The sequence below is a fragment of the Lytechinus variegatus genome, chromosome 9, assembly GCF_018143015.1.
Source record: "Lytechinus variegatus isolate NC3 chromosome 9, Lvar_3.0, whole genome shotgun sequence".
NCBI classification, from domain to species: domain Eukaryota; kingdom Metazoa; phylum Echinodermata; class Echinoidea; order Temnopleuroida; family Toxopneustidae; genus Lytechinus; species Lytechinus variegatus.
The window spans coordinates 19,199,374-19,211,470 of NC_054748.1; the positions used below are offsets into that span (position 1 = coordinate 19,199,374).

The window sequence follows — 12,097 nt, forward strand, 5'->3', positions numbered from 1 at the left end:
TTAACTTGTTTTGAGAGATTCCTCAAATATAAAGAAATATAGAATTTACCTGAATTTCAGACCCATCTTATTTCAAAGAGCAAATGCTGGTTATTCTTTTTCCGTTACTTATTTCTTCAACCAGTCGACTGTGTGCGCGGGTGATCGAATTATACGGCGACAGTTTTTGGCACTAGTATTCAACCTGTCGGCACTAGCATTCAACCTAGCGATGAAAGATGGCCCTGTTTCTCAATCTGCCCTTGTCTCATCCGAATATGGACTAGACCATTTGAGATGAGACCAAACAAGGAATTAATCGAAGCCAGAGACTTACATAGATCTAGATCTAATTTAGCAATCTAAACCCTTTTGAGATTTGCTATCTATCCTCACTAGGTTGAATACTAGTATCATTCAGTGCAAAAGGTCATCGCCGCATAATTCGATCCTCCGCGCATAGTCGACAGATTGAAAAAAGAAAATACCGACAACAGATTACCCTGGAAATAACAAAGGTATGAAATCAAGATAGATTCCATATTTCTAAGTATTTTGGGGAATATGTCAAAATCTTTGAATTATGCCGGGTTGAATACTAGTGCCCTTACGGTACTGCAGCTATCCTAGGAAATCAAGTAGGTTGTCCCCACCAACAGCCTTCTGCTTCTGTTGACTCGTTGCACCGGTGCTGGCAAACGGATCAAATCTTGCAGCCATTCCCGTTCCTTGTTGATGCACGTTTGACCTCGGCAACGACCTCTGACCTGTGCCCGTAGAACCTCGGCCGTAATTTCCCATCATGCCTTGCTGTCCGAAGGCACCCTGTCCTTGATGATTCATATTTCCGAATGACCCCTGACCCATGCCTCCCTGCGACCCCTGACCAAATGTCGCCTGGGCCATGCCAACTTGAGGTCTCTGGAAAGAGTTCTGCCCCATTGGAGGGTTAGCGGGGTGTGCGGAATTCGACATAGACATTTGATTGAGCGTCCTATTGGACTTCTGCGACTGGGACGGCGCAAGGAGGGAATCGAACGCTGACATGTCAATGTTCTTTTTCGTTTGAGACGGTTGGCCCATTTGAGGAACCCTCTGTGGCACGTTACCGACCGGCTGCGAGAGCAAGGAAGAATTTGAAAGGCCCATTCCCCCTGTCCCAACGACACTCCCTGCAGACATAGTACCCGATGGTGAGTAAGGTGAACTGTTCATGCTGCTAATCCCGCTTGAGAGAAAACCAGTATTGCCACTTCCACCTGTCCTGGTGCCCATACCCACACTCTCCACTCCCGCAGCCTGGCCTTGACCCTTACTCCTGGAATCCATCAGTGACCCCGTCAGATCCTTGGCAGTAGACCTTGACGGTTGCTTCACGGCATCTTCAGGCTGGATCGCCTTCTGATTCTTCAATCTCTGTTGGAACTCCTGCTCCTTCTGAAGACGCTGTTTCTCCTCCAGGCTCAGGGAGACCTGGGACGGACGTACAGGAGCAGGTTCCGGTCTCTTGCTGGAGGAGCTGTTTGCTTGGCTGATAGAGCTGGATGGGGAGTGTTTCTCGATCACAGGGCTGCTCTTTCCATTACTGTGACTATCCAAGCCAAACATCTGGTCAATCTAGGAAATTAAAGTTGGACATTTTATTAAATTACAAATACTTGTAAATGTGATTAGCTTTTAAAGGTCAAGTCCACCCCAGTAAAATGTTGACATGAATAAATAGAGAAAAATCAAACTAGCAAAACGCTCAAAATTTGATCAAAATAGGGTATAGATTAAAAAAGTTATGAAATTTTTAATGTTTCAGTTAATTTTACTAAAGAGTTACATGTACATCATGGTTGGTATGCAAATGAGGGGACTGGTGACATCATCCACTCACTATTTCTTTTGTATTTCATTATATGAAATATGAAATATTCAAATTTTCCCCTCGTCCTGTGAAACCAAGTTTTATTCCTCCCTGAACATGTGGAATTACCATTTTTTAAATATTTTCTGGTGGTGTCAAGTTGATCCTTATTGTCAAATCTGTAAAAATTGAAATATTCTATAATTCAAACAATAAAAAACAAAAGAAATAGTGAGTGAAGACATTGACTGTCTCATTGGCATGTTGTCATTCAGTTGGCAAGTAAGATTAAATATTTCACAATGAAATACATCAGAATTCTTTCCTAAAGCAAGAACCTTTCAGACTTTAAATCATGTTTATCAATTTTCCTGTTAAAAACAGAAGCCAACCAAGCAATATGATCGCATACATTCGTAATTCCGAAGCTTCGTAATTCCGAAGGTTCGTATTTCCGAAGGTTCGTCAATCCGAAGGTTCGTAATTCCGAAGGTTCGTCAATCCGAAGGTTCGTAATTCCGAAGGTTCGTTAATCCGAAAACGAAATAAGGTTCGTAATTCCGAAGGTTCGTTAATCCGAAAAAGAAATGAGGTTCGTAATTCCGAAGGTTCGTCAATCCGAAAACGAAATAAGGTTCGTAATTCCGAAGGTTCGTTAATCCGAAAACTAAATAAGGTTCGTTAATCCGAAAACGAAATAAGGTTCGTTAATCCGAAAACGAAATAAGGTTCGTCAATCCGAAAACGAAATAAGGTTCGTTAATCCGAAAATTAAATAAGGTTCGTATTTCCGAAAATGAGAATAATTCATTTTGGTAACAAAAACGATGTTGTCGTTACAAGATTACACGATATTATGCAATAATAGTAATAACGATCGATGATACATGCGTGTGTTGTGGCCAAAAGCATGTATATCATTAAAAATATAGGCGCCCTGATCAAGCATATCCCGATTTCGATTTTATCTGAGCAATTGCTGCCTAAGCAAATGGTTTAAAGATGCAGGGATCAAGTGTGTTGGTCGCGTGCGAGTAACCTCTAGATAATAGGATTTGTATTGGAGGGGATGTCATTATTAATAACAGCTTCTGCTGGTAATAAAAATAATACTAATAATGATCCTTGTGAGATGTTGAAAGCGCGAATCGCAAGCTCAAACTAGTAGACATTTCAAGACGTGAATTGAGCATTCGGAGCATTTTTTTGTAATCGTAAGAAAGATGTGATCTTTCTAAAGAATTAATGCGAGGGCGAGCTGTATACTGACCTGGGGCCCGTTGCATAAATTGTTTTTACAGGAGTTTTTGTCCTGTGCTAAAGTAAATGGCGGAAATCAGACTAACCTTAGTTTTCAGTTTTTTTTTTACCAGTTTTCTAAGGTAAAAAGTTTATGCAACAGGCTTCAGAAAGTAATCTTTTAAGGACTGCATTTAGTGACTCATGAATAGAGTATATATCTCACGAACTAAATAATGAGAGCGCGAACCGCAAGCTTAAAATTTGTGATATTCCAACCTGAAAACTGGACATTTTATACTTTTTTTTATTTGTAACCAGGAATAGAATGAGTTCCTCAATAAACAATACTTGATGCGAGCGAGAAACGTGAGCCAAACTTTTCCGATTTTCCAAACCTGAAAACTGGACATTCTAAGCATTCTTGTAAAAAAAATAATAATAGCTGGGAGAACAGTTTTCAGAACTGAAGTGGCTTCCCTGGGTAAATAATATCTATATCAATTATCATTCTAGACCTGCATGAAATTTCCAAAAGTTTGAGCACGTGATTCGCTCGCAACATCTCACAAGGATGCCCTTTTAACAGTACTTGACCAAAAAGGCGAATTTTACATATTCAGATTGGATTTTTTCCCCCCAAACCGCTTGCTAGCTACGCTCGCAGAAATGAAACGAAAATATATAACTCTAGTGATCACTTAAAAAATTGTGCTCAATGTAATTACTACAAAACACACAACCTCTTTACACAGATGATAATCTCATGGTGAAAATATCCGCTTGCACCAAATTGCCCCTATTGGCCCTTTTTTTGCTTTGCGTCCCCCCCCCCCGAAAAAAAGAAAATACGTTCCGCCGCCATTGTTTGAAAAACGCATCGTCTTCATGGCAAACTGCAAAAAGTTCTTAAAATGTCCCCTTTAGATCAGGTCAGAGCTTATATATTTAAAATTTCAGTTCGCACTTCTTGCTCGCAGTTATTATCTAAATTTAGTTACATAGGCATCTCGTTTTGAAGATCACAAACATATTGCCCATCAAAAAAAATATATAGCTCGCGCTCGCATTATTTAAAAAGGGTTTATCATGTTATTACATATTTACTTTATTTTATAAGTATAAAGCTAATTGACTGTTAGGACTACCCTTTCAAATAAACAAAAAAAAACAACTTTAAGCTGCCGATCGAGGAAAATAGGACTGAAAAAAATATTGCCTCCCCCCTATTTGACGAAAATTGGATCCGCCGGGAGGGAGGCAGGGGGCACTTGCACCCCAAAATTGAATAAAAAACAGGGAAATTAATATTTTCCAAAATGGGAAAATTCCTTTTTCAAAAATAAATATGCCGTTTTTTATGTTTTTTCGAAATAAAATACTCTTTTTAAAGTATACAAGTTAAGTTAAGTTTTCAGGCTGGAATATTGCACATTTTCAGCTTGCGCTTCGCACTCTCATTTGATTGGTGAAATATGCATCCTAAAGAGGTCACTAAATGCTTTCTTTAACAGGTTCCTTTTCTGGTCAGTATGTTTAAGCTCGCGTTTTGCGCTCGTGTTAATTCTTTTGTTAGATGCACATCTTTTTAATGACAGCAGAAATCTGTTCGAATTTTAAAAAACTTATTTTCATTTTTTATTTAAATACCCTAAAGTTTTAGCTTGTGATTCACGCTCGCAACACCTCGCAATAATGCCATTTTAAGAATAATTGACCAAAAAAAAAGTTTTACAACTTCACCTTTGAATTTGTTTTACCAAGCCGCTCGCTCATTATACTCTCTCCCGAAAAATAAAGCCTAATTATACATTTTGCCATAATAAGAAGTCACTTCAAAAAAGTTTTTCTCTACTTAATCACTATCAAACACAATGACTTCAAGCAGATGATAATCTTAAGGTGAAAATATCACCAAAGTGCCCATTTTGACGTATGAGTTTCATTTTTGGCTTAACCCCCCAACGAAAATTCGTTCAGCCCCCCTCCCCTTGCCTCTGCTTTCACGGTTTTCATTTTTCGGATTAACGAACCTTATTTTGTTTTCGGATTAACGAACCTTATTTCGTTTTCGGATTAACGAACCTTATTTTGTTTTCGGATTAACGAACCTTATTTCGTTTTCGGATTAACGAACCTTCGGAAAAACGAACCTTGTTTCGTTTTCGGATCAACGAACCTTCGGAACAACGAACCTTATTTCGTTTTCGGATCAACGAACCTTCGGAACAACGAACCTTATTTCGTTTTCGGATTAACGAACCTTCGGAACAACGAACCTTATTTCGTTTTCGGATTAACGAACCTTCGGAACAACGAACCTTATTTTGTTTTCGGATTATCGAACCTTCGGAATAACGAACCGTCGGAATTACGCCACAAATGTTCGGATTAACGAACCCTTTTTCGTTTTCGGATTAACGAACATCGAGGTATAGGCAATTTACGTGTTTTGGAATTACGAACCTTCGGAATAAAGAACCTTCGGAATTACGAAGCTTCGGAATTACGAAGTGTAACCCAATATGATATCTTATATCTTTTCAGTTTTAACTGGCATGCAAGAGAGTAAAAAAATCCAGTTACTTAGAAGCATTTGTTTATCATAACACTGTAATACAGTTAACGATATTTTTTCTACTCACTCCTGTCCCTCCAGAAGTATTGCTCTCCCCTCTCGATGACAATGGAACATCTCCTTGACTGGTTTGTAGCTTCTGGGCAAATTCCACTGACGTCCTAGGGGTGTATAGTAAGAGAACTGAATCATTTCCACAAGTCTTTACATTAAATCCAAAATCTTCCTTAAATTCTTCATGGAAAATATCCATCAATTAAAACACCTAGAAATAAAAGTATAAGTGGTGTTGATCCTTATTTCATTTACCTTTTTTTTCAATAAACATACTGATAGAGAAGGCTTGCAAATTACTGAATCACTAAATATCTGGGAAATTTTAGAAAGATTAAAGTCTCACTAAAATCATACTTCAATTCTGTCAGAGAAAATGAGTTCAATAATATTTTTACTGGGCTTAAAAGCTTTAACTATAATTTGACATATTGAACTTACATTCTCAAAATCTGTTTTACATCATGGTCCTGACAACACACACAGAATATATACAATGCATAAAAATAATTTCTAAAAAGTAGATAGATAGATAGATGGATAGATAGATAAATGGTTTTATTAAAAAAACAATTCATGGTAGCCGAAAGGCTAAATTTACATTGTTTTACATTGTAAAGATCTTGTTACATGTAAGATTAGGTATATACAAAGACAATTTTGAACAACATGAAAATTTCAAAGTAAACTATCAATATACAAAAATCATAAAAATACAAACATAAGCCTGCAAACCAATTCAGTTAGAATAATAAAAGATTGTGAGCCATGCATGTAGTAAACTACATGCATGGCTCACAATATAAAAAGATTTATAAGTGGTATGACCTAGACGAAGAACAGGATAAAAGAAAGAAGAGAGACAAGAGAGGAAGGGAAGAGAAAGAGGAGGGGGGAGGTGGGAGAAGGAAATAAAAGAAGGTCAGTCTATTAGAAAACAATACATATCATTTCATTGAACGACAGCTTTAAAATATTGGCATTTATACATACGTTTAAAAACTTCAAGAGAATTTGCATTTTGAATATCAGATGGGAGGCTATTCCAAACCAAGCCACCAGCATATTTAAAACAACTCTTATTCGAGAGTAGGATTTGGTAAAACGACGTTCAACGTATTGGCAAGTCTAGTATTAACAGAATGTCTTTCAAAAACCATTTCCACTTCATTGCACATTCGGACTGGGGCCTTTTCATGAATATAGTTATACATTATACAAGCTAAAAAGTAATCACGTCTGATATCAAGAGTTTTCCATTTAAGAGAATTAATTATATCAAGGCCATTTACATAATAATCAAAATTGCCTGTTACTATGCGTGCAGCCCTTTTCTGTAATCGTAAAAGTGTATTTCTATTATATAAAGAACAGTTTCCCCATACGGAACAAGAATAATCAAAGGTTGGTTGTATGGTGCATTTATATATTTTATTCAAATCATCCTTGTTTAAAAATTTACTAATTTTCATTAGTGTGAATATTTTGTAACTTAAAGATTTAATTAAATATTTTATATGAGCATCCCAGCATAGTTTACAATCTAACATGATACCTAGGTATCGTATGCTTTGATCGAAGCAATAGTATTATACAGGGTCTAATAGCAGCAGTATTATATATTTTGGTTACATCAATTCATAATCATGGTAGTGCGTCGTGTGCAAATTTACACTTGTTTACGAATTCTAGTTCAATATCAAACTATTTTTAGTGATTGGGAATTCCCAGTAACCTTTGACATGTTTCAGTTGTGCATTCATGTACTTCAATTCAGCGTAACGGTTGATTCACGGGTTTTCTTTTTACCTGATTGAAAATAATCGAAATGTTTGAAGTATATTATTGACTTGTTTAGAGACAAAAAAAGAAAAGAACGAAAAAAATAGAGACAGAAGAAAATAAAGAAAGAAATGGTAGGGCGGAAAAGGAACATAAGAAGAAAGGAAGGAAGGAAGAAAGGATTCAATAAAAATACAAAAAGAAAGAAAGAGAAAGAAGGAAAGAATGAATGAAAGAGAGGAGAGAAGGAAGAAAAAAAGAAAGGGGAAGGAATGAATAAAATAAATAGATCGAGAAAGAAAAAAAAATGAAGAAATAAAGAAAGAATGAAATGAATAACGAAAGGAAGAAAGAAAGGAAAAAGAAAGAAAAGGAAAAGGAAAAAATGAATGAAAAAGAAAAGAAAGAAAAAGAAAGAAAGAAAGAAGGAAGGAAGGAAGGAAGGAAGGAAAGAAAGAAAGAAAGAAAGAAAGAAAGAAAGAAAGAAAGAAGAAAAGAAAGAAAGAAAGAAAGAAAGAAAAAAAGGAAAGAAAGACAGGAACAAAGAAAGAAAAAAGAAAAAAGGAATAATAAAGAGAAGATGGAAAAAAGATAATACAGGAACAATGAGAATATGAAAAAGGAAGAAACAAAGTAAACATTGAAAAAAGAAAATAGGATTGGAAAAGAAGAATGACATGAGAAAAAATGGGAAGAACAAAAGATGTAAGAAAAAACGTAATAGTTAAAAAGGGAAGGTGAGAGATAAAAGGAGAAAAGAGGAAAAAAAATGGAATCTAGCTGGGGGCCCTCCCCAAGAAAATTTTGTAAAAATTAAGCCCCTCATGGTATGCGATTTCAGCGTTCTGAGGTCAGTCACTCTATAAGAAAATTTTCGATTTCATAAGTAAAAGGGCGTTATGATATAAAGTTGCCAATAGAGGCTTGGTGACTGAAATAGAAAAATAAGATTGTGGTACGCATTTATCAATGTAGATATGGTAGAGTAGGCGTGATTTACCAAGTCTTCTTCTTTACATCGTATGCATACTGTCAACCAATGAAATATTCCAACGCAGTAAATCCAATATAGACATGTCATATATGATGTCACTAATTCTAAAAAAAAAGCTTTCAGTGATGAGTAAGTTGTGTTTGTATATCAGTTAAAACGTGTCCGGTAGCGTAGTTTGCCTTCATGTGAACCAACTGAATGTGGTCCCGTTGCGGGTAGGCCTGTGGGATTGGACCGGGCGATACGAGGTCGTTAATTAAACATGGGTATGATACCTCATTCTTCTGTTTTAAACGTTTCTTTCTACAGGTTTCCCCAAAATAGGGGGCTCGGGCTGGCTGCCCCCCCCCCCCGTTCTCGACCAAAAAAGTAGTAGGAACAGTACGAACATGTATGTGCCGCGGGCAAGACAAAACAAAACGGGGGCCTAATTAGAGCGGGCTTATTGTAAAAAGGAGGGTCCTTGAAACGGGTCGCCTGTTTGTGAGTGCGTATGCTTGTAGGCGGCGGAAGCGGGGTGATGGAGGCGACTGACCCCCACCCCCCCCCCGTTGAGGTGGGGGGATGGCCCCCCTCTAGAATTTTAGTTGATAACTTTTTTTTTTTTGCTTGTCAATTTTTTTTCCTGTGTCCATCACAAAATTTCAGGTGGACCCCTCCTAATTTTGTTGGCTTCCGCCGCCAATGCGTATGCATCCATATGAAACTTGCATGTAGCTAGCCCGGTGGCAGCAAGTGGCAGGAGCGCCGGGTGCTCTTGCGCAGAGGCAATGTTCGGACAGCGCTCTGCGACCGCTTTTCACCAAAATTGCGGCTTATTGTAGCAGATCGACGCGACCGGAACGGCAAAACGGAAACATGCGAAGCTTTGGAGCAGATTTCTTTCTGCTGTTTTGTCGATGATAAGAAAATGCTATGCTTTGGAGGGGCTTTCTTTGTTCTTTTTCTCAATAAGACAAAATGCTATGCCTTGGAACGGAAATTTGAGTGTAAAAATGGGGGTCGTGAGACATACCCACTATGAGTGCCCCTCCCCTTGGAGTCACTCCTGGTTAACTGATGACTGCAACATATTTCAAATTTCTAAAAGGGGGTGATACTCCAGAAATGAAATACAATGATTGGAACAAATAACAATAAGGGAAAATTTGACAAAGAACATACTGGAAATCTCATCAAAAACGTAAAAGGAAAAACAACGTTAAGGCCCGGTCACACCGCCCGAGCGTTGTTGGAGCGGTCGTGGAGGCGAGAGAAAAAAATCATCACCGCTCGCTACCGTTCACCATTTTCGATTTCGATTGTTGTTTTTTTGTTTTCGATTTTTGTTTTCAAATTTTTCCCCAATTTTGTGAGCGAAATTCGACCCTTTCTCCCTACCGCTCCACAACCGCTCCAACAACGCTCGGGCGGTGTGACCAGGCCTTTATGACATTTTAGATTCTGCAGTACTTCGGAGAAACAGGTTTTTTTTTTATTTTATACATTTCGTCTTGCGCAATGAGAAGTCGATGATATTGTCTTTCCTCTTTTGTGTATTTCTTTCAATATAAGAAATATTTTATTTTTTAATCCAAGGGATTTTAAAAATTAGATTAGGCTTATTTGGTACAATAGCCAGGGTAGTAGTAGTAAGGATAGTAAGTGGGTAGAGAAAGCGAAGTAACAAACAAAGAGAAAAGAAAGAAAAGACTGAAGAGGAAAGGATGATAGGAGGGAAGAAATAAAACAGAAAGGGGTAAAGTAGAACAGGAGAAAATGAGTGAGAAAAAAAACAAGAAACAGATACTAAAGAGAAAGAGAGCGAGAGGGAGAGAGAGATGATAAAAGAAGAAAAGATGGAAAACAAAAGAAAGCAAATAATAATATTTTCCTCCTTCTTCTCCCTGGCGAACCTGATTAGAGCATTCTCGCAATCATTTCACAGACGCTTTCTATAACACAGAAAATCTTTTGACCATAGCTCTTCATAACAAACAGTCTTTGTCGAAAATCGGTGAATCAAATCAGAAGTGTCGTCCAGGGGTCCGTTGCAGAAAGAGTTGCATTTAAACACAAGTAAAAAAATCAATTGCAACTCCCAAATGCGCGCTGATGATTGGTTGAAAATCAAGTTGCGCGTGATTTTTAGAGTTGCGTTTGATTGCAACTCTTTCTGCAACGGGCCCCAGGACTCTGACAAGGCAAACGACACTTTAGTTATATTTCATCCGGTCCGAATCTTAAGACGATGTAGGCGTGCTGTCACGGTCCACCAACTTTCGACAATGACCTCCAGTCTGTCCCTTGTAATATGACTGGCATTTTTAATAGATTCCCAATGTTCCAGAAAGCGTTTCCTCCTTTCCATATTTATCTATTGAAAAATCTCCATCCTTCTTTCCTTCATTCCTTTCTTCTTCCCTTTATTTCTTTATAAAAGCCTTTCTTTCCTTATATCTTTCTCCCTTTTTCGTTCTATTCTTTTTTCTGAACAATACTATACCAGTGACATACAGATTACTATTTTTTAAAACTTTTATTGATTAATCAACTATATACGGAGGATTTGTCTTCTCGTCATCAAAGTATTTTGTTTATTATTAAATCGCTGAAAGAAAAAAAACAACAACAGTAATAGTATCAGCCTAATTACAGCAAATATGAATTATAATATTCTGTTATTTTCATATTACTACTCTTTTACAGATTTTGAAATTGCATTTCCTTTATTCACTCTCCAACGTTTACATTATAATGTTTGGTTTCGTACATTTTAAGAAAATTTCTAAAAGTTATTATGTATACTATGATCAAATTGATGATCAAATCTTTTATAGTTCCTGAAAATGAAGAGCATAATTGATTTTACCTTTTAATAAACTCATTCTACTTGTAAACTCGACATATCGTATTGTAGAGCTGTATACTGTGAACTTGGTTCTTAAATACTTACATGTTATTATATTTATACATTTGCACATCATTGTTCTCGATCATATTTGTGCAAATATAAACGATTGCATTCACAGTGATCATACTTTCCTACTCAATTGTATAATTAATTAATGACGTTTTCTCTTTATTCTGGATATACTGCATGATTCTTGATGAAAGAGAATTTCTGCTAAAATAGGTATACCTGTAGACAATACAATTAATTATGATATTATAGTTTCATTACAGTTTTTTCCAAGGTAATAGCAAGTCATATCTGACGTGATCTTCTATCGAATCGAATCCTTTAAAAGGTAAAATCCGATCCCTGCTCTTTGGGAATTTAGCCAACTCAAAAATTTTCATTTCGCTCCATTTGATTTCGTTTATTTTTACAAAGTTATGATATATGCAAAACAATATATGAATATAGATTTAATATAGTGATGGACCAATGAAAAGTTCTTCAGACTTCTATGGATGGCAAATATCGACATCCATTGACTCATTACAACTGCATTTTTACTATACATTTCGTGCCATTGCCTGAAATACAATAACCTATTCTCCATTTAAGCTGTTCTATTTCACATTCGAGTTATTCCATATAATTGCTTTTTCAAATTAAATTTCTTCTAATATATGAAGAGTTTAGTTGCAAAAGGGGTTAGGTCCACGTACTTTTTACCATTCCGAGAAAAAC

General features: G+C 36.8%; 1 protein-coding gene across 1 annotated transcript; it reads right to left on the reverse strand.

Moving 5' to 3' along the window:
* Positions 1 to 431: 431 nt before the first annotated feature.
* Positions 432 to 5,901, reverse strand: LOC121421525. Its single transcript, XM_041616267.1, has 2 exons — positions 5,716 to 5,901; positions 432 to 1,596 (listed from the first exon to the last, which is right to left on the reverse strand). Exons 1-2 carry the CDS (start codon positions 5,899 to 5,901, stop codon positions 601 to 603), a joined length of 1,182 nt encoding a protein of 393 aa, XP_041472201.1. The 3' UTR covers positions 432 to 600.
* Positions 5,902 to 12,097: the final 6,196 nt, after the last annotated feature.